The 23,085-nt window shown below is 46.2% G+C and overlaps 1 protein-coding gene across 1 annotated transcript in view; it reads right to left on the bottom strand.

Annotated features, from left to right (window-relative positions):
* The window catches only part of NCKAP1L (NCK associated protein 1 like), an 89,613-nt gene that overhangs the window by 41,737 nt on the left and 24,791 nt on the right, over nucleotides 1-23,085 (bottom strand). The window contains exons 10-20 of the mRNA XM_055003976.1: nucleotides 21,302-21,358; nucleotides 20,235-20,331; nucleotides 17,398-17,507; nucleotides 14,701-14,833; nucleotides 11,065-11,146; nucleotides 10,438-10,496; nucleotides 8,599-8,744; nucleotides 7,040-7,172; nucleotides 3,855-3,974; nucleotides 3,333-3,472; nucleotides 3,022-3,153 (exon numbers count right to left, since the gene is read on the bottom strand). Coding sequence (XP_054859951.1) covers nucleotides 3,022-3,153; nucleotides 3,333-3,472; nucleotides 3,855-3,974; nucleotides 7,040-7,172; nucleotides 8,599-8,744; nucleotides 10,438-10,496; nucleotides 11,065-11,146; nucleotides 14,701-14,833; nucleotides 17,398-17,507; nucleotides 20,235-20,331; nucleotides 21,302-21,358 — 1,209 coding nt within the window. The remainder of the gene's footprint in view (nucleotides 1-3,021; nucleotides 3,154-3,332; nucleotides 3,473-3,854; nucleotides 3,975-7,039; nucleotides 7,173-8,598; nucleotides 8,745-10,437; nucleotides 10,497-11,064; nucleotides 11,147-14,700; nucleotides 14,834-17,397; nucleotides 17,508-20,234; nucleotides 20,332-21,301; nucleotides 21,359-23,085) is intronic.

The raw sequence follows: 23,085 nt of genomic DNA, 5'->3' as shown, positions 1-23,085 counted from the left end.
CTCTGCCTTTGAGCAGAAAACCTACAGCTCAACTGGACATGACTGTTTTCCTCCAACTTGCCCCTTACCCATCTCTCGCTCCCCCCAGTGAGATGTCAGCTGCTGGAAACTAATTTCCCAAGTACTGCATGCATGTGCAGTCCCCATACAGGGCAAATAAAGTCACGTCATGTTTCTCCCCTAGGCTGAGGCCCTCCCTAGGGTCTGATCTCACGACTCCACTTTTGTGCCAGTCCGTTCCACTTCCAGCTTCCTTGGTATTTTCTAAATAATCATAGGATCAAAGAAACAAAGATGAAAGGAGCCCACAGCAAGCCCCCGAATACAACCGCCTGCCCTGGAATTAATCTGTCCTGGCATATAGGCATCCAAAAACTGAGCTGATGAGACTAAAGCAAAAGCACTTTAGCTTCTGAAGCGCTTTCCAATTTAGCCTGCCCTTAACGCAGCGTAGCTCCTCTTCAAAATGATTAATGTGTAAAAACGATTCGCAAAGATCTAGCGACTTCAGCTCTGGGGCCTTGACCTTCCAGAACCTGTTGCGACATAAGAACAGAGGACTTTACAAAATGGCTGCGGCCTTGCCAATTAAGAAAAACCTTGTGAAATGTGCGAGGTAACTCAGATTTGGAGTGTGAAAAGCCAACCTGCAAAAGATGTCATTATTAAGATGGATGCATTGAGATACAAGGATCAGGAAAAAATGGGACAGGTGGGGAAAGGGGGAGGACTCCTTGCCCTTTAATGTATTAAGTAAGACTTGTGAATTGCTAAACTAATAAAGATAGGAATGAACTCTTGGCTGCTGCCAGGTTCCGTCTTCCCTCTCCTAAACACAGTTCTTCCTCCCCACCCCAAATAACTAACATTGCCGGGCAAAAGATGTAGCACATTTGTAATACTGTGTATTGTTAGTGCCCCCTTTGTCTAAATGATGCCTCTCTCTCAGAAGCCCTGGGTGGAAGACCCCTCCTTGCCTACAGACAGCCCCCCAACCTGAAATGACTTCTCACTCACAACCATGAATCGGCCAGCAGAGTCACCAGCACAGGTACCAGGCCCTGCAACAGACCCAGATGCCAGCTCTGCCCCTATATCTACCCAGGGAATACAATTACAGGACCCAATGGCATCAACTACACTGTCTCTGGCTCTTACAACTGCTCATCCTCCAATGTGATATATGCCCTCATGTGCCAACAATGTCCTTCTGCTCTGTACATTGGACAAACCAGCCAACCTCTGTGCAAAAGAATAAATGGACACAAATCTGACATTAAAAATGGCAACATCCAGAAACCAGTGGGAGAACACTTCAATCTACCAGGACATTCCATCAAGGACTTAAAGGTCACTGTAGTTCAACAGAAACCTTTCAAAAACAAAATCCAGCGGGAAGCTGCTGAATTGGAATTCATATGTAAATTTGACTCAGTCAAGCTGGGATTGAATAGAGACTATGAATGGTTATCTCATTATCAGAAGTAACTAACTTCCTTAACAGAAGCAAACTGATCTCCATATCAGAAGCTATTGTTTGCATCTACTCCGCCCTCCCCTCTCCACCTATATATCTGACCAGTTTCTTCTTGCCCTCCATGCATCTGACGAAGAGAACTGTGATTCTCAAAAGCTTATGCTACAATAAAGTTGGTTAGTCTTAAAGGTGCTACTGGACTCTTTTTGATTTTCCCTTTGTCTAAAGTATTTTTCCCAAGCATGCAGGCTCAGGCTTTTTCAGTGGCTGCCTCGTACTTGTGGAACCAGTATGGTATAATAGTTAAGAAGAGTGCTGGATTAGGATTTGAGAAACTCAGGTTCGAATCCCCCCTCTGCAATGGAAGCTTACCTTTGGCCAGTTGTCCTCTTTCGGCCTACCCTACCTTACAGGATTGTGTTGATAAAATGGAGGAGGGGAAAGCGATGTCGTAAGCCATTTTGCACCCCCAGAGTGGAGAAAATAAATATCTAAAAACTAAATTACAATTCAGATTGTGTAATCTACCTCGAATCTCAGTGAGAAAGGCAGGCTATGAATGAAGTTAATAAGAACCACCACGACAACTTCCCAGAAGAAGTTAGGGGGAGCTTCTATCCTCCTGGAAAGACTGAAAAACAGAATTATTCTTGAAAATGTTTTTTGGGCAGCCTAAGCTTGAGCAAAGGGGGAAATGATCAGCTAGCTGAGCATAAGGTGATTTTATATTGGTGTTTTAACATTTTCTGTTTTAATATTATGTCAAAATATTGAGATCCAGTTTAGTATAGCGGTTAAGAGCGGCAGGACTCTAATCTGGAGAGTCAGGTTTGATTCCCCACTCCTCTGCTTGAAGCCAGCTGGGTGAACTTGGGTCAGTCTCAGCTCTCTCAGAGCTCTCTCAGCCCCACCCACTTCACAGGGTGATTGTTGTGGGGATAATCATAACATATATTGTCGAAGGCTTTCATGGCCGGAGAACAATGGTTGTTGTGCATTTTCCGTGCTGTATAGCCATCGTCTTGGCATTGTAGTTCCTCACATTTCGCCAGCAGCTGTGACTGGCATCTTCAGAGGTGTAGTGCCAAAAGACAGAGATCTCTCAGTGTCACACACACTGAGAGATCTCTGTCTTGGTGCTACACCTCTGAAGATGCCAGCCACAGCTGCTGGCAAAACGTCAGGAACTACTATGCCAAGACCACGGCTATACAGTCCAGAAAATCCACAACAACCATCAATAATAACATACTTTGTAAACCACTCTGAGTGGGCATTAAGTTGTCCTGAAGGATGGTATATAACTAGAAAGTTATTATTACTATTATAAAATCATTGCTTTAATATGTATTCTTTAAATATATCATTGTTTGGATCTCCGGGACTGCTCTGAGTTTTATTCTGTGGTTGTTACCCTCCTTGCTTAGGAGAAAGGCAGTTTACATCAACATTTTATATAAATCAATCCCCAGCTGTGGCTTCAGTGCAGAACCACTGTCAACACCGCGCGCCGCTTCCTGACCCATCCTGGACTTTTCCTGTACCTGCTGAGACGCGTCTCCAGCTGGCTGCTGAGGTACTCCGCTGGGGTCACTGTGTGCTCGAAGACAAGGAAACTGGGTACGTGGTTGAGGCTCCAGCAAAGCTCGGTCAGCATCAGGTGCAGCTTGTCGAGACTGAAAAAGGAAAAGGTTGAAAGCCAGGAAGCCACTGATACCAGATGCCAAGTGTGTGTGTGGGGTGGGGGGGCAGCACTGCAGGCAGAACCGCCTGGAACGATGTGGAAAGACGGAGTATAAATGCTTAAATCAATCAATCAATCATCTTAGCCAAGATATAGTCTGGGGGGCCTTACTTTGTGACGAGGCTGCGGTCTTTCCGGTGGCTCTCTGCACCTGGTTTGTCCCTCTCCGGCTCTCCCTTCTTGGATGCCGCTTTGCGGGCTCGCTTGTTCCGGGCCTTGCTGATGGTGGCAGCGCAGTGCTTGGGCAAGAGCTGTGGGATCAAAGATGCAAGGGTTGTGTTACATGCATGTTAGACACACTGCGTTCCAAAGCACAACGGCAGTGGTGGACACACATTGCAGGGCCGTGCCCTGCTCCATATACAAGGGCACAACTGCCGCTGCTGTCAATATCTTCTGGGGGCATCTAATATGCCAAAGCAGGGGCAGAATGATCAGTTCTCTCCATTCTCCTCCCTTACATGCTTACATGCTGGTATTTTTGCAGTAGAAATGTTTGCATGTTGAGTAGGCTGCACTGTATTGAATTCTGCAGACACTCTGCCCCTCTCCCTCTCTGTTTCCAGCCCAATCACAGTCTACCTCCAATACACATTTTGCAGGATCCAAAAAAGAAAAAGTCTGGCTTCGCACCTGCTCGCTCAGGTTACGCTGTTCAGCACAGGTGTCCAGGATGTACGAAGAAGCCTGCCGGGCGATCTCTTCCAGGAAATTGTTACACAGACCCAAGGCACAGCTCCGCAGGTGAGGGCACTGGGGAGGGAAGGGGAGTCAGAAAAACTGATTTTTGCCTCCCTAGGAAGCTCATAGCAGCCTGAATAGTACCGCTTAGCCTGAACTCATCAGAACTTGGGAGCTAAGCAGGGTCAGTTATGGTTAGTTCTTGGATAGGAAACCACCAAGGAGGACTGAGGTTGCTACTAGAGATGGGCATGAACCGAAATAGGAACCAAAATTAAGCACAAACCAGGCTGGTTCATGGTTCATGAACCACAGTTCATCAGATCCCATTTCTGACGAACCGCCACGAACTTTAGGCTGGTTTGTTTTTTGGTTCGTGACTGCAGATAGCCTGGTGCCAATCAATCAGTTTCCTAGGCAACAGGGGATGGACTTCCTGCAGACCCGGAAGTGACAATTTTCTGACCCAGATGTGACATTTTCATGAACCAAATGAGCCAGTTCGCGAACCAGGGGCAGGTTTGTGAAAGTTCGTGGTTCATGAAACTTGACGAACCACAAACTGCATGGTTCGGGTTTTTTTACGGTTTGTGCCCATCTCTAGTTGCTATGCAGACGGCGGCAATGGCAAACGATCACTGTGTCTCTGTTGCCTGGAATGCCCTGAATTGGTTGCAACTTGCAGGCGAGTTCTTCTTCTGGAAGCTCGTGCACGATGCTGTCTCATAGACAGAGGCGCTGTTCTAGGTCATTATTACAACACAGGGTCAAGAGGACTGTATTCGAAAGGACGACTTTTGTAGAGTCTCCGGCAAAAGTGAACAAGGCTTTAACAAGCAGTAAAACAATGCAGCCTGGTTTTTCTTTAGGGATGCAGTGAAAAGGGATGGATTTCCTGGACATAAAGATGGAAGATATCTCTTGTATTTACAGTGCCAATCAAAGCAGAGGTACATCCTCTCAAGTCCGCTGAAGTCAAGCGACTCAGAAGGACATAATGCTACTTAGGAGGGCTCTGTTACACCATACAGGATCTGGGCTACAATACATAAAACAATTCTAAGCTTCAACCATGCCAGTCACAAGGGAGAGCTTAATTGGTGCTGGCCTCCTTTTGAAATCTAATTCTGACCACAAACTCCACCATGGATTGCTCTACCTGACATGATCTCAAGGCAGAGTTGCTAAATTTGCCCCCAGCTGCAGGAGCTGGGCCATTAAAAGCAGCTAGATTTTCAGATGTTGAAAGTGATATAGTGATAAAGGTTACCTCCGTGCTGAGAAAACCGTTGCTTGCTGATTTCTACGGAACGGCAAAGACAAAATAGGAAGACTGTCTGGGATTTGGGATTTGGGGGGGGGGGTCAATTGTAAAACTTTACCCGAAGGGCTGGTGTGAGGGTTCTGGAGCAGTAATAATTTGTGGGTGCTTGCTTAAGATATAATGATCATCCATCTTCCTTGGACATATTATTAAAAAGTGGAAAGGGCACACACACACACACACACACAAACACACAGCTTACCAGATATTCACTTTTGCTCTTTCCACTTCCTCTCAGAGCTATGCCATTCATTTAATGTTCATTAAGGCTCTGCTAGGGGCCATTTTATACCCCCTTCTGATGCACTTACAGTCAGCCTGCTAGAGCTTGTCTTTTTGCAGACTACACTGGAGTTCATTAATCAACACTGAAGCGCATTGTTTTGCTTGTTCTTTAATGAGCAAGTAGTACCTACCATTCATTCACTGCACTCTGCTTTGTCTGTACATGTTGCTACAATTCTGCTAAGCCACAGAAAGCAGTACTGGAATCAGAATGATTCCACATCAGAATGATTTTAGCTTTCTTTCTTGTTTTTCTTCAGGGCTTTTTTTCAGCCAGAACGCGGTGGAACAGAGTTCCGGCACCTCTTGAAAATGGTCACATGGCCGGTGGCCCCGCCCCCTGATCTCCAGACAAGAGGGGAGTTTAGATTGCAGAGGGGAATTTAGAGGGCAATCTAAACTCCCCTCTGTCTGGAGATCAGGGGGCGGGGCCACCGGCCATGTGACCATTTACACTGAGGGCGATTTAAACTTTAAAAAACTCCCCCCTTGTTCCAGCTGACCCAAAGTGACGTCATTGTGAGGTCCTAAGTTCCACCACCTCTTTTCCCAGAAAAAAGCCCTGTTTTTCTATTACATGAAAGGACAATTCTTTAGCATTTTAGGGCTTGAAAGCAGGTGGCCTACTAAAACCTCAGGAGCCAGCCAAATAAATCATGCAGCAGTTAAGAGAGTGGAGTTTTTAATGCCCTACACAATTCTCCCCCCTCTTGTGACTAGCAGAAAGCAGACTAAATTATGTGAAAAGAGTACATGACCCCCCCCCCCCGAATAAATAATTTAAGAGAAGAAGAAATTATGGACATTTGGTTTCTTTGCATAATGTATGTCTTTCATAATTCATGCTGTTCTGGTTACAATGTTTTGGATTACTCTGAGGAAGAATTTTAATGGTGGGTCGGGGGGGGGGAATAGATCCAAAGGACCAGAGGAGTTAGCCGTGTTAGTCTGTAGTAGCAAAATCAAAAAGAGTCCAGTAGCACCTTTAAGACTAACCAATTTTATTGTTGCATAAGCTTTCGAGAATCAAGTTCTCTTCGTCAGATGCATGATACAAACTGGTCAAATACAGAAGAGGAGGAGGGAGAGGGGAGCTACAATAAAATTGGTTAGTCTTAAAGGTGCTACTGGACTCTTTTTGATTTAGATCCAAAGGAGTTAGCTGTGTTAGTCTGTAGTTGCAAAATAGTATACAGTCCAGTAGCACCTTTAAGACTAACCAACTGTATTGTAGTATAAGCTTTCGAGAACCACAGCTCTCTTCATCAGATGCATCTGATGAAGAGTGCTGTGGTTCTCGAAAGCTTATGCTACAATATAGTTGGTTAGTCTTAAAGGTGCTACTGGACTCTTTATTATTATGGGAGGGGTCAGTGCCAATTAAACAGAATACAAACTACAGGGAAGGGCAGAAAAGCTGAACTGATGCAGCTCAGGCAGGGCTTCCCAATGAAGTTCCATCTCAACCTCCTAACACCCATCAGTCACTCCTGTATCCATTCCCCATCAGGGTCCAATGCATACGCACCTCCTCGGGGCACAAAGAATGGGTGGCATGGGTGAAGTCAGCACACACAAGTGGGAAAGCAATGGCATAACGCAGCATGGACGGTTCTTCCATGGTGGATGCAAAGAGCTTCTCCATAAGATGCACGTAGAAGCTGTCAAAGGAAAGGACACATCAGCTGTGGAGAAAGGCCATTCTGTTTGTGGAGTTAACTTTCTACAGGCTGCAGAGGGGAGGGGCCAGTTCTGGAGTGGAATGTGACTGGAGGGAGAGCGAGTCAGTTGGAGTTGGAAGTGGACAGTTGGTGGCTGGAGAGTGGAGGGGGAGATGGCTCTGAGGGGAGAGGGAGATCTAATATAACCCCAGGTATCAAAGGATTGGGCCTGCCCTACACTACATCTAATTAGGGCATGAGGAAGATAGAGTAGGGGTTTCTGTTTCTGTTTTATTATTCCTTCCGCTCACTGTATATTTGCCTGTGTATAGTCATTTATTTTTGGAATTTATGAAGGAAGAAAGCTCTTCCATTCCACCTAGTTCCCCAACCGCTTGGGCCCACTAGCAGAGGAGGGAGGCTAGGAGGCTGTCCCGCCTAACCAGGACCCCAAACAGGGACAGTGGTGGCAGCAACGACCTGGAGACAGGAAAGGGAGACAGCCCCTTCAGGTGCCTGGCCAGAGGCGAAAAGGGAGGGGTAGGCAGGGCGGGGTCTACCAGTGGGAGGAAAGGCCCCATTTCGCCACATCAGCAAACAGTGAACAACTGGCATTCTTATGGACTGAGAAGAAGCGCTGGTATTTTGAATATATATGTTACAATATGCAACACCTAGAGTGCAAGAGAAAAAGCTCCTATAGGGGGCAACATATACGAAAGATAGGGATACTTTCTTTCTCGGCTAAATGTAATTTCTTTGTTTGTCCCCAAAATACATTTCTTAGGTCTCCTTCCTGCTTCCTCTTGAGTTCCTCTTCTTCCCACCAGGCATGCAGCTAGGCTGTTTACCTATTTCTCCCTAATAAACTACATAATGATAACGATAATGATAATGATCGATTTATATACTGCCCTTCAGGACAACTTAACACCCACTCAGAGTGGTTTACAAAGTGTTATTATTATCCTCACAACAATCACCCTGTTAGGTGGGTGGTGCTGAGAGAGCTCTGAAAGAGCTGTGACTGGCCCAAGGACACCCAGCTGACCTCAAGGAGAGGAGTGGGGAGTCAAACTCGGTTCTCCGGATTACAGTCCTGCCACTCCTAACCACTACACCAAACTTTGCTTTCCTTAATTGGCTCAGCTTCTTTGTGCATTCAAGAGTCACTGCTGATGCTGTCAACAACCCAATATTGTCTATGCTATCTGGCAGCACCTCTCCAAGTCTTAAACAGGGGTCTTTCCCGGCCCCACTACCTTAGATAACTACAGAGGCCAGTGTTTGGACCTGGGATCTTCTGAACACAAAGCATGAGCTATCTCTTTTTCCGCAGTGCCTGTTTTCTGAGAGCCGAAAGACTCCTTGCACGTACAAAGTATCTCTGCTTTGTGCATTGCCTCCCCCTTACCCAAGCACATACCAGAAAACGGAGAGGTCAGAGGTCTCCACCATCAACTCTTCCACGGAGTCCAGCATCTTGGTGTGAAAGACAATGAGGTTCATCACCTTGGCCACGTCGGGATTCTCACGCAGCTGCAGGGGGGCCTTGCTGACACTGGTATATGCCTGGGTGGGGAAGAAAATTGATATCTCTTGGGAGAAAGAATCCATTCTATTGGGAGGAAAAAACTAACCCTTTGTTCTAAATAGGACAATGTTGCTCTGAGTTACAAGATCATATATTTAGGGCCAAGTTACACAGCGCTTGAAGACTTTCAAGTGAATGTGCGAACAGTCTCAGTTTAGTGATATTTTTTTTAAAAAAAATATTTAACTGTGGTTGCAATAGAATTATAACAATATTAAACATGTACAGGAACCCAACAGTAACAATCACATAAGAATAAACAGATGTAAACAGTTATATAGAAATGGCATAAGACAAAAAATACGTTTGGCAGAACCGCTTGTTATATAAATACGAATACAAATAGAGTTGAAATGTTTATAGATTCAACAAGGCATTGTAGTATTCCTAAGCTGAAATATACTTGTAAGCTAAGTCTTTCTTTGTTACGTACTCTATCACTGGGAGCCATTGCTCCATAAAGATTGATTTATGATTGAGACGTTCTACCTGTGCTAACTGACCAGAAATCTTCTCCTGTTTAGAGTTTATTCAACATAATATTGCTAAATCGTGAGTTGTCAGTGATATGAACGTTTATTTATCTGAAGCCTGCTTTTCTCTCCAATGGGGACCCAAAGCAGTATGCAACAGCATTCTCCCCTCCTTCACTTTATACCCACAACAACAATCTTGTGCGGCACAGCAGGCTGTCAGAAAGTGACTGACCCAAGGCCAGCCTACAAACTTCCATGACACATGGGGGGAATTGAACCCAGTATCCCAGATCAGAGGCCAACCTTTTGCCCACTACAGCAGCTGGCTATGTGTGCTCTCTCATCTTTGAGTGCTCATTCATAGACATGTAAGTTAGCTCTAGGACGAAAAGCTAAGAGCTAAGCTGCAAGAGACGAATTACACGAGGAGGAGCACGTGAAGGGAGCTGCAATGTTAACCGGGAAGCTGAGTTTTAAATTCGTCTCTGGTAGCTTGGCTCTCAGTCGATGGCTGAATATTTGGGAGTGAACGGTCTCTTAGGCTGACTTAGAACTACAAATGTGGCACTTCACAAAGAGAGAGCTGCCAAAGGACTCTGCTATGGACTGCCTCTTTGGGGGTTTTCAAAGAAAGGCTGGGCAGGCTTATGGAAGGAATGTTTGGATAGTGGCCTGGAGGGCCAAGGACGTTGATTTTGTTCAATGATGTCACTCCCATGAGAACAGATGGCTCTGTCGTTCCTACCTCCCTAATGTGAACGGCAACAGGGAGTTGGTCACATCGGAGTTCTTTGCCTATATATCTCTAAGGACTGTCTGCCGCATGAGACTAGCAAAGAACGTGGGAGAGGATCACAATCAGACGCAGAAGAAGCTGAGAACCACCTTTTGGTGTCCATTTTTTACTTCCTCTTACCTCTCTTCTTCCCCAATAATTTCCCTTGCTTCTTGCTTTCTCAGACACCAGCAAAAATTAGAGGCTATGTAGACAGATAAGCAGAGACAAAGAAAGACTGGCCAGACAACCTCCAGTTTTTATTACACACTGGCCTGGAGGCTGTTCAACCACAGGGGATGGGAGCTATATTGGATAGGTTGGCTAAACAGACAGCATGACCAAACCAAGCAGGTTATAAGTGAAACCATATCGACTAGAAGAAGGGGAAGAGACGCTAGAACTAAACCATGCCCTTACCTGTAACCTGAACCAATCCAGCCTTAGTCCCAAAAAATCAAATTTCGCATTTTCATCACCTGCAAGAAAGAAAAGCATCAATAGAGGCAAACAACAGGGGTGGGGGGAGTGATGGAATCTCTCTCACAGTCTAGACTGCACAAAAGAGAAAAGCTGGGGTAAGTTGAAGTGGTAAAACAGACCTCATACTCCAAGAAGAACCATTTGTTTTGGAACAGAAATCTCTAGACAAGTGGATGGATAGGAGACATTCTCGTTCCATAGGCTCCATGGTTTATATAACATGTTGGCCTCATAGGTATACACCGAGGAGTTTTTGCTCAGGTCCCATCAGCATTGTGTACTATGCACATATACCCTTGAAAATGTCTAAGCCTTGTGGGCCAAACTTCAGAAGCCAGCGGAGACCCAATCAGAGCTTCCTTTGGTCCAGGTGCTTTGCCCCTTCCCCTCTCACAAGCAGGCTTAGCAGAAAATAAATAATGATTAATACGCAGCTCACATAATATATTTAAACTGCAGCAAGAGCAAACTTTTGTTAGCACACAGTTGGAACAACCCTTGCACAGGGAGGATTAAACAGGTAATCCTCGGTTAAACCTCCTCCCCCACCCCCTGAAAAATTACCTTGTTTGATAGACAGGGATGAGAGTGAGCTGACAAAAGATGACATGATCACCGATTCTTCTTCCGGGCACACCGTCAGGTCCTGCAAGTTGAAACACAGCGGGGGCGATTGTTATTCCAACAGGATTTCAGATAATGTGATGATTGAATGAATGGCCCTTTTGGTTTTAACATTGTACACAGTCTCAGATGTATTTGGGAAGAAAAGCAATCAGAAAACATAAGGAAAGGAAAGGAAAGGAAAGGAAAGGAAAGGAAAGGAAAGGAAAGGAAAGGAAAGGAAAGGAAAGGAAAGGAAAGGAAAGGAAAGGAAAACTTCTGGGCAAAGAAGTTATCCCTGATTGTACTCCCCCGATTGCACTTTGTTCTGTTTGGGTCTCCTATCATATTGTGTCACAGCCACTGTGTTTCCTTTCTCTGTCACAGCCACTGTGTTTCCTTTCTCTGTCCATTTCCTCTTTCCCCTCAAATCTCTTCTACAACTTGCTTATTTTTCCTAATGGGAAGTGTACACACTTCTCTCTCCTCTTCCATTTCATCCTCACAAAACCCCTGTGAGGTAGGATTGGCTGAGGGAGAGTTGTCCAAGGTCATCCAGTGAGTTTTGTGAGAAACTGGAGATTTGAACCTGGGTCTCCCTGATCCTAGTCTCTGTGATTCTTACTGTGGGACATACAACTCCCCCACCACACAGGGTAGTCTACAAATGGAGGGATTCAGAACTTGGGAGGGGCAGATGGATGGGTTTTAAGCAAATCTTTCACCCCAACTGCAATGGCTATGGCCAGCCAGCAGAGGAGACTTGTTTGATGTCCTCAATTGGCCTAAGGAGAAAATCCCAGCTCCCAGATTTCTCCATCAAGCTCTTTTAAAAAGCCATCAAAACCTAATGTTAAGGAGTTGGCTGAGTGCCATTAGGCACAAGGGTCTCATGTATGAATGTATGCCTGTGATGAGTATTGTATGCTACGACCTACAACATCAGTAGGCCATACAGCATCAACGGTCAATTGATGCCACGGCCTACAATCTAGATGGCAGAGGCAGTTCTACTTTTACCGACTAACAGGACATAATAATACATAATGGATATATAAGAAAACCATTTAAGCAAAAGGGCTATTTCAAACAAAAAACAACATCCAAGAAGTTTTAAATTCAGGGAAGGGGCCTGGAATAGCCCTGGAGGGATGAGCCCGCGTCCCTTCTAGTAGAACTCTGGATGTGTGAAATAATTGAATAAAGTGTCCCGAGGCGTTAATTAAATCGCAAAATTCTTCAAAGGCATCTACCTTAGCTTCAAAGAGAACCTGACTAATCTAATACAAGAACAGCCTACGCTGTCTCCGTCCTCACACCAGTTCTGATGCTCCACTAAAAAAATCTTCTGTGAATTCTGAACTCCCTTTACAGAGTCTTGCCCTGGGAGGGGAGGCCAAAAGCACAGAAGTCTCCTCAACTCTTAATTGACTTTCAAGAAAGTTCTGCCTGGAAGTTGCTTGGCCAGGGACATCTCATCACTAGACGACCTGGGGCCAGTCGCCCTCTCTTAGCGCCCATTCGCACATTATAAATTCCTCATGGTTGCCACAGGGACTTTCAATCAGGAGTTTCCTGCTCTGGAATTACCATGGTGCCCAGGGAGACGGGGGCCGTTTTCACATTGCTTACCGGCCACGGAACATCGCGCCAAGCTCCCGGAATGACAGCATCTTTCTGGCACAATTTCGCGCAAGAACGGAGTTCTCGTGTGAAGTTGCGCCAGGAAGATGTTGCCGTTCCGGGATCTTGGCGCGATGTTCCGTGACCGGTAAGCAAGGTGAAAACGGCCGGGGTTTCAGACTTCACCCCATGCCATTTTCCTAGTCTGACATGGGTCCTGGAGAGCCGCTCTTTGCCCCCTTGAGGAGACTTATACATACTGATTGTTAAATGTCAGTTTTCCAAAATGGGGCAAATACCTCCTGGGGCCATTTCAGGTCAGAAGGGGGATTTAAGCCCCTGCAGTCCCAAAATGAATTCAGCCCACAAACACCTGGGAATTCTGAGTGGGGAACTCTCAGATCACCACCATCAATGGGCCACATGAGGGAAATGAGGACTTGATAACACATGAATCGGATCTCGCTCTAACCTACCTCACAGGGATAAAATAAGGAAGGAAGAGCCATGTTTGCTAGTGCAGATTAGGAGCCAGGGGATCCCAGTTCAAATCCCCACTCTGCTATGATTCTGCTGGGTGACCTCGAGCCAGTCACACACTCTTAGCCTAGCCTACCACACAGGGTTGTCGTGAAGATAAAATGGAGGAGAGGAAAATGTCATCTGCATTGGGTCCCATCCCAATGGTGTGAGAGAAAGGTGGTATGTCAATGAAGGAAAGAAATAAAAATATGTTAAACAGACTGATCATGTGTCATGACTGATTTTATGTCACTCTCACTAGAAAAGAAAAAGGAGCCCCTTATTTAAACTGAAAGTCTCCCCACTTGAGTGATTTCAACAAATCTACTTGGCTTTCTACCAGAGCGCTGAAAGAACAATGTGGGAAGCTGCTCTGGAGACCCTCCTTGACCCTCTTCCTTGAGTCCTTCTGAGAGCCAAGCTACAAGTGACGCCTTACCCAGGTTGGACACTTGTCAGCTTCCCTCAAGTTTTGGCGGGAAATGTAGGCGTCCTGGTTTTACAGCTTGGCTCTCCATTACAGCTGCAAGACCAGGACGCCTACATTTCCCATCAAAACTTGAGGGAAGCCGACTAGTGTCCAACCTGTGTCAGACGTCACTTGTAGCTTGGCTCTCAGTCACAAGGCAGAAGAGCTTGGCCAGTAGAAGGTCATCCCGCTCTCCGCTTTCAAACTGCAGGCCCGGAGCGCAGGAGGGTTCCCGCAACTAGCAGCGCCTACCATTTGGAGGGACCAGCCAGCACCAAGATTGCCCACACCATCTTGGTCTCTCCTCCTTCGGAGGTTTTTAAGCAGAGGCTAGATGGCCATCTGACAGCAATGCTTATTCTGTGAACCTGGGCAGATCATGAGAGGGAGGGCAGGAAGGGTTACATCAGTGCTTAGTGGCTCCCTCTTACATGCCCCGGATAAAGCCAATCACAGTCTTGGGGTCAGATAGCAAATTTCCTAATGGAGTTTTGCCATCTTCTGGATACTGCGAGGGGGGGGGGAGGTGTTTGGGAATTTCCTGCATTTTGCAGGGGGTTGGTCTAGAGGTCCCTAGAGGTCCCTTCCAACCCTGTGATTCTATGATTCTATAATAGCCAGAAGTCTTCTGCACGGCCATAAGCAGTAGAAAAGAGCAAGAGTCCAGTAGCACCTATAAGACTGACACAATTTGTGGTAGGGTGTGAGCTTTCGTGAATCACAGCTCACTTCTTCAGGTCGTAAGGGCACCCATCAGACAACAAAGTCTACAGAGATACTGCATAGCCGTATCACTCTGTTCCCGCTTGCCTCCTAGTCACAGAGTGCATAGTCTTCTCACCGGCTCCCACTGACTGCTGCTCAGCAGATGCATACCCGAAGCAGACATCATTACCCAGACCTCCGCCAGCCGCCAAGGACACCCACTGGAACCGGGAGCAGGCAGAACTCTCCCCTCCCTCCTCCCCCCTGCTGGTTCGTACCTGGATGATGTCACTCAACACCAAGGCATCGAAGCGTGACAAATACTGGACGTAGTAGCGCTGTAGGAGGTTCTGGTGACGTTGAAGCAGACTACGGAGCTCCTGCATCAAGAACAGGAGCTCAGCCAGGTGGCTACGGGAGAAATGGATGGGATTCAGGATGAAGCAAGCCTGCTAGGCAGCCCTGACCTGGGTGGCCCAGGAAGACCTCAGAAGCTAAGCAGGGTCGGCCTTGGTTAGAAATTGGATGGGAGACCCCCAACGAAGACCAGGGTTGCAGAGGCAGGCAATGGGAAACCACCTCTGTTAGTCTCTTGCCATGAAAACCCCACTGGGGTCGCCGTAAGTCGCCTCTGACTTCAGGGGTCTCTCCAGCACCAACAGAAAGCAGAGACTGTGCCATAAGTCAGCTATGACTTGAGAGCAGGACTTCATTTCATGCCCGCTAGGCACAGGCATACCTGTGAGAGGGGTCTTGTTTGCTCTTCCAAGACTGACTTACCAAACCTCCATATGCACCTGTACGGGGCTGATCTGCACCTGGCTAAAACCCTTTCCCAGCTCCACCCTAGAAGAATTCTCCTTCTTCTTAGAGAAGAGTTCGTGGAGAGTATTTTAAGTCAAGGAAAAGCAAAACAGGCTTATCCATGTCAGTTTATTGAAACACAACATTTCCTTGGGAGCCAGTTTAGTGTGGTGGTTAAGAGCAGGACTCTAATCTGGAGAGCCGAGTTTGATTCCCTACTCCTCCACTTGAAGCCAAGGGTGACCTTGGGTCAGTCACAGCTCTCTCAGAGCTCTCTCAGCTCCACCCGCCTCACAGGGTGTTTTGTTGGGGGGATAATAATGACATACTTTGTAAACCGCTTTGAGTGGGTGTTAAGTCATCCTGAAGGGTGGTATATAAATTGAATGTTGTTGTTGTTGTCACTGATCCACAAGCAAGCACAGCAAAGGGTGAGGCGGAGAAAGGGTGGAGTCGCTATATAGGCTTGTAGCTTGTTTTTAAGGTCCTTAAATAGCCTCAGTTGAAACAAAAAAGAGGACCCATTGATTCTCAGCTCCATCAATCAGCTCAATGCATGGGAATACCCAGTCATTCCAGACGGCTATTTGTGCTGCACGGGCTGAAGGATAAGGATAGGACTATACCTTTGGGTCCCATTCAATGCCCAGCGAAAAGCAAATCTGAAGGGATCCAGGGAAGAGCTCACACCTCTCTTAACAATTGCTTGAGTCTCCTTTCAAATATCCAAGTTGAAGACTCGGATTTTGCTTCAGGGCCCAACTGATCCTAGTCTGTTAGAGTCAGAAAGCCAAATCGGCCCTTGACCTGCTTTTGCCTTCCACCCAGTTGTGAGACACCGGTCACTGCCAGAGCCTTCACGAGCCATCTAATGTGCAGGATAGAAAAGAATCCAGTAGCACCTTTAAGACTAACCAACTTTATTGTCGCATAAGCTTTCGAGAACCACAGTTCTCTTCATCAGATGCAGAACTGTGATTCTCGAAAGCTGATGCTACAGTAAAGTCGGTTAGTCTTAAAGGTGCTACTGGACTCTTTTCTATTTTGCTACTACAGACTAACACGGCAAACTCCTCTGGATCTAATGTGCAGGGACTTCCTTGCAGTGTAAGTCACTTGGTTCAGCTCCCTACATGATGTGTTCTGATTGCTCAGTCTGATAGGCCTCGGAGTGATATCCTTGTTAAGTTGATCCAGTTCAAAGGAGGACTGGCCTCTTGTATCTTGTGCAGAGGAAGGAAGTTCGGCAGCTGCTACTTGCCATACATGGGTAAGCAAAGCTGAACCGGTGGCAGATCAAGAAGGGGTGTCACGTGAGACTGCCCACACTAAGACCACTTGCTCCCCCCAAGCAGGGCCTGCCACTTCCAACCTCACCTGCTGCCCTACCACCTCTCTCCTCTACTGCCTCTGCTAGCGCAACTAATGCTCCTCCTTTTCTGGTTGGCCACTTTGCAAGACAGGATGTGGGACAAGAAGGACCACAGGTCTGATCCAGTGGGGCGCTCTTCTGATATTCTCCTCCTCCCCAAGACATCTTTAAGCACAAAGCAACAAGCTGCGCATGCCCAATATGGCTTCCTGAACTCTCACTTGTGAACATTTGGAAAAACAGCTGAAATGACAAAACTGAGGCTATCGTACTTCGGTCACATCATGAGAAGACAAGACTCTCTGGAAAAGTCAACAATGCTAGGAAAAATGGAAGGCAGCAGGAAAAGAGGAAGACCTAAAATGAGATGGCTGGACTCAACAAAAGAAGCCACGTCTTCCAGTTTGCAGGATCTGAGCAAGTCTGTTAATGATAGGATGTTTTGGAAGTCTTTCATTCATTGGGTCACCATAGATCAGAGGCAACTTGGTGGCACATAACACACACACATTGGGCATGACCTGGATGGCTCCCCAGCTGTATTGCCGGGATAATAATGACACTGACTTTGTTCACCGCTCTCAATAGGGCACTAATCTGTCTAGCAGAGCCATATATAAGTGCAGTTGTTGTTGTTGTTATAAGCCGGCCCTGATGAAGCACCCTCTTCTGCAAAACTATGTACAATACAAACTGTTTTTGTGGTCATGGGCTGGAGGCTGGGTGCTCAGCATACTGGCCAGCGCCCCTTCCCCCTCGTCCTTAACCTTGGAACCTACTTGCCTAGCATCATTAGTACCTGTCAGAAAAGTCTTCGGGGTTCTTGCCCTTGCTGACATGCTCACTATGGCGGCAAAGCCAGGTGACCTCGTCGCGGCAGAACGACAGTGCCATGAAGACATAGACAACCTATGGAGGGGGAAAGAGAGAAGAATTCAGGTCAGGATACTTCCCCATCCTGCAAGGAACTAAATCAGCTCACGAAATGCCCTTGAGAAAGCCCTCGGAACTTGTCCTCCAACTAACAGTTTTTGTTCCAAACTTCAAACCTTTCCTCTTTCAAAGGAGTCAAACTTGTTTAATACTGGCCTGGGGTGCACACAGCATTATCCGCTTTTATCTTTGGACACTTACATTTAATCCAGATATCGTATAATGAGTTGTGGCTTAAGTGGGCTGGGTATGGCATTTGGGATAAGAAGAGCACCTCCGATAGGAAGCGCTTAGGGGAAAGCGGGTTTGTTTTTGCTCTGGTTTAAAAGGGAACACCTTCAGTCTTTCTGAGAATGAGCATAATGTCATGTGGATGTTCCCTTTTATAATCTAGCGGCTTCCTGCTTTCTGTTGCGGGGGGGGGGGGAAATCCACATGGAAGCAGCTCAACACAGCTACTAAAGCCACTTTTACAAATGATGCCCCCCACCCTTCCCTTTGCATGTTCCACATTGGTACAGCAACCAAAAAAAACCTACATTGATTATAACATCCGTTCAACTTAAAAATCAATCTCAGTTTCTGTAATGGATCAGCAACAGTCACACACACCAACACACAGCAACAGTAACACACGCCAAGTTAAAAGAGATTCTTCAGGACAAACCACGAAAGAGCAAATATTTTCCTTTTTGCTGGGTTCCCCTCCCCCCCCTGCTTTTGGGGGGGGGGAGCAGCTTTCAGGGATGAATTGGAGATCTAGAAGTACTATCCCCAGACTGAAGCACACAGCTCTCCCGGTTGCTGATAAACATGTGTCTGGTTAGTCTGAAGGCATTCTTATAATTGATACAAAGGGCCGAGCTATGTGTTACTTTACCAGACTTGTGTCTTTACACTTAGGACAGCTCCAACCATGTGTAAAGCAGGCACGCTTTTCACATCTCCTCATCGCCACTTTATGTGTGATTGTGCTGGATCTGAGTTGAAAGAAACACATTTGCCGACATCACACATAAAACATGTCTGCCATCATCACACACAGCTTGGCCCTTTGCTTCCGTTATCAAAACACTCTCCGATTAACCAGGCCCATGTTTATCTGCAGCCAGGAGAGCCGAAAATGTGCTTGCATGCTTGCTTGTTGGAAAAGCTGGCTTGCAAGACTCAACATTCTGAGACTGCAAACAAAAAAGCTGTTATTTTTAGACTACCTGTTCTGCTGATTGCTGTGCATACATCGTCAAACAGCACAGGCAATGGAAACCACATACACGTGAAGCAAATCAGATATAGAGATCAGCACAGGCAATACACACGCCTCACGCTTGCATTCAGGGCTTTTTTTTCTGGGGGAAAAGGTGGCAGAACTCTCAAGAGGGAAATGAAGGAGAAATACACGGGATTCGTTGAAATAATATTATTTTCATGCTCTTTGGACTTGCATCAGCTGTGAGACAGAACTCTCTACCTTGTGAGGAGTGGTGGTATTAAACGGCATAGGAACTACCTAGTAGGATCATACTTATATCACAATAGTCGTGAACTCTTGCTCCAGGCGCAAAATTCTGAGGGGGTGCAAAATTTCTCCAATCCTGCCTCTATACTCTCCCCAGGGCAGCCGAGGCGAGTCCCTCGTATCTATTGGGGAGACCCATCCCTCACAACGATCCAGCCTCCCCTCCTTGAGCAGCCACTTATGCTGGATTTCCTTACAGGTAGAAACAAAAGCAAGGAAACCCGCGATATACTGACTAAGATGTAATAAGACACAGTCAGTAGAGCAATAAAGCAAGGGAAACAACGAGTCCTTCTGTGGAAAATATTCTAATATAGAAATGTATCGTTCTATGTCTGTCATCTACGGTCTCTGTACACAAAGTGAGTAAATTCTTAAAGTGCTACTGCAAATGGGTGAAGGGTATACGCACTGGAAACACAGAACACAAATAGTTAAGGTGCTAGTCCTCAAAGAGTAATCATATTGCACATGGAAATATTAAAGTGCATGAATAGCAGCATATAACAAATTTAGTCTACAGAGCATATCCAACAATCAAGCATAAGTCCAACAGTAAAGACGGTCCGAAAAGCACTTATATCACAATGGTATTACAGGAAATAAGACTTGACATGAAGGTTCTTCATTAAGTGGCTGTGGAGAGTGTGAAGAGTCTCATGATAACTCTAACGGGATATCTAGATCCTCTTTGGCCCGTTTCAATATCAATCTTTTTCAAAGAGTCACAGTCAAAGAGCAATCATGTTGCAAGAATACTGAAGTGACAACGTAGAGAATTAGTGAATTAGTTGCAAAGTGGCCCAAAGGCTCTCGGTAGTGGGAGCCTTACAGTGCAAAACAACCCCTCAGAATTTTGCACCCGGGGCCAGAGGTGCCGGAACTCCGTTCCACTGTGGAATGCGGTGGAACGGCGTTCCGGAACCTCTTGAAAATGAGGCAGCGGCGTGGAGGGCAACTCCCCTCTGTTTGGAGATCAAGGGGCGGGGCCACCAGCCATGTGACCACCACCTCTTTTCCCAGAAAAAAAGCCCTGGTTCCGGCTGAAAAAACACCCTGCTTGCATTCATGGTCCCGCACACACTTGCACAGATGTAGGTGCACCCACAGACTTGTGTACACACAGAGTGGATATACATTATGCATGCCAGTGCTCTTGCACAAACCCAGTATTTCCCACTTGCCTTTGGCCCCAACAGCCCCGGTTCATTGGCCAGGACGGCCTCCATCTCCCGCACAGCATTCCTCAGGAAATTACGCCGGCCTCGATGCAGCTGTCCACTGTGAAGACATCAGTGCGAGGACTGGAGTTGACAGTCAATTCATACCCCTTCCGATACAGCCCCCCCCCCCCCAAATGAGCTTGGTGCTTTGTACATACATGCAACTTCAGTTACCAAGCTCGCTTTCCCTATTTTGTGGACAAAGTGGTGCCTATAGGGAAGAAGTTAAACCAATACTTGCTGCGGGTTGAATTTTAACAGGCAGGAGGACCTGGGAAGTGCTGGGTAACAAAGCAGTGTTTAATTAGGTCCATTACCCTTAATAGATTTACAAGGGTATAAGTCTGCTTATGCTTAGGATGGCACTGAAGAGTTGCTTTGTGAAGAGGCGCACTGAAGAAGCAGGAGCAAAGGCTGGGAAGGAAGGCTGCGGAGTTGGCAGGGTACATTTCTGGCCCAGCCGAAGCAAAGCTGTAAGTGTTGGAAGAGGAAGATTCAGCGCTGTCCCTTTCCTCAGGTTTCAGAGGGGGACAAACCAAAGACTTAGAAAGTCAGAGAGGTCAGGGCACTCTGTTTACTGCTCTGGGTATCCTTAGAAATGTATTCTCAGGATTTCCTCCTCTTCCTGACTTTGTTCCGGGTACCATCTCTCTCCTTCTCCTCCCTCTATCTGGCAACCATGGATGCAAGACTTGTCCTAGCATCCATGCCCGTCCTTAGAGTAGCTAGGTAGATAGGATCTGTCGCTCCTCCTTTCCTATCAGAGTGTGAAGTTCCTACAATAAAGAACACTTATTTCCTTTTCTAAGTATAAGCAAGTGTATGCTTTGTTCTTTTCTCTCCTGCACATACACCAGCCACCAGCAGAACCAGCTCACAACAACCTATAATCACACTTCCTCTGCTAAACGATAGACTCTGCTAACAGCCCAAACATGGAATCCTTTAATTAGGTTTCTATGGCCAACATACAATTTATTTATCAGTAAGAGGTGCAGCACAAACAGGGGAGGGACGGACATTTATACCTGTGTGCCAGAGCATGTTCCTTGCATTCTTTGATATCAGCTATGCGTTTCCCATAACTGCAGAGAAACAAAAACGGAACATAAGAAAATCAGAAGAGTCCTGGCTGGATCAGACCAGAGGTCCATCCAGCTCAACATCCTGTTTCATATTGTGGTCAAAACAGTTTGTTTGTTTGTTTGTTTGATATTTAGCCCGCCCTCCTCACAAGCAGGCTCAGGGCAGGTTACAATGTAGGCAAATAATACACAATAAAATCTAATCTAATTTAAAACATAACAATCTATACGTTTATAGAACACCAATTAAAACAACACTAAAACAATTGATGGCGTCTGCTAGACAAATCTGAATGTAGCTGAAACTACACAGAGTAAATAGGAGGGTGACTAAGGCAGAGCAAAGCAGGGCAGGCCAATAGAGGTGAATTTCCATCGTTTCAACCATAGACCTGACGGAAGATCCCCATTTTATAGGCCTTGCAGAACCGCAATGAATCTTGCAGGGCCCAGATCTCAGCTGGGAGAGTGTTCCACCAGGCCAGCGCCAGAGCTGAAAAAGTTCTGGCTCTGGTCGAGGCCAGGTGAACATCCTTTGGGCCGGGGATAAGCCGTAGATGTTGAGCAGAGGAGAGCAAAGCCCTTCGAGGGGCATATTGGGAGAGATGGTCCCATAGGTACGCTGGTCCCAGTCCACTTAGGTCTTTAAATTTTAAAACCAGAACCTTGAACATGACTTTTTATTTTTATTTATTTATTTTTGATTTTTATTCCGCCCTCCCCACATTTCCAGCAGGCTCAGGGCGGATTACAAAATACATAAAGGTTAAAATATATAAAACAGTTACTATAGTTAACATTTCTAAAAACATCCAATTTAGACAGTTAAAATACAATTATAAATATCAACATAGCAGCACAGAATCCCACTGGAATCCGGAACTCAGCTGGGAGCCACTGACACAGCACTTGACGTATGTGCGCTCTTAACGGTGTCCCCGTGAGGACACTTGGCGCCACATTCTGCATCAGCTGCAATTTCCACATCAGTCTCAAGGATAACCTTGAGTAAAACGTAGTCCAACCTGGAGGTGAGCATTGCCTGGATCACCGTAGCTAAGTCATGGGAAGAGAGAGAGGGGACGAGCTGCTTGACCTGGCGAAGCTGGGAAAACGCAGATCTGGCAACTGCCACAACCTGGGTGGTTACGTAGATGTGTGATGAAACAGGTCATAAAGGCTCAGACTTTTCTCTGATATTGGCTGCTTCCACACACATTGGATAATCCATTTTCAATACTCTTTAGTGAGCATTTGGAACTGCTTTTCCATGTGTAAAACAAAAAATCCACTTCCAAAGGATTGCTAAAGTGCATTGAAAGTGCATTATCCAATGTATGTGGAAATGGCCATTGACTTCTGGCACCGGTATACAGAGGTGTACTGCTTCTGGATGTGGAGGTTCCTTTCAGTCACCATGCCTAGTAGACATTGATAGACCTCTCCTCCATCAATCTGTCTAACCCCCCCTTTAAAGCTATGTTCACTACATCGACTGGCAGTGAATTCCACAATATAATTGCTTCTTGAGTAAAGTAGTACAAGAAGTACAGAAGTACAGTTGACGGTACAATAGTACAAAATGGCAGAAAGGCTGAGGTCACAAAATGATATTCACAACACTGTATTTTGTGTGTTGCTTCACTCATTCAAAATTTAATTATTTTATTCAACTTATACCCCGCCCTTCCCGCAAGCGGGCTCAGGGCGGCTTCCAACAAATATGC

The sequence above is a fragment of the Eublepharis macularius genome, chromosome 19, assembly GCF_028583425.1.
Source record: "Eublepharis macularius isolate TG4126 chromosome 19, MPM_Emac_v1.0, whole genome shotgun sequence".
In the NCBI taxonomy this organism is placed as follows: Eukaryota; Metazoa; Chordata; class Lepidosauria; order Squamata; family Eublepharidae; genus Eublepharis; species Eublepharis macularius.
Note: the sequence above shows the minus strand (reverse complement) of the source record. Positions and strands in the feature narration are given on the sequence as shown.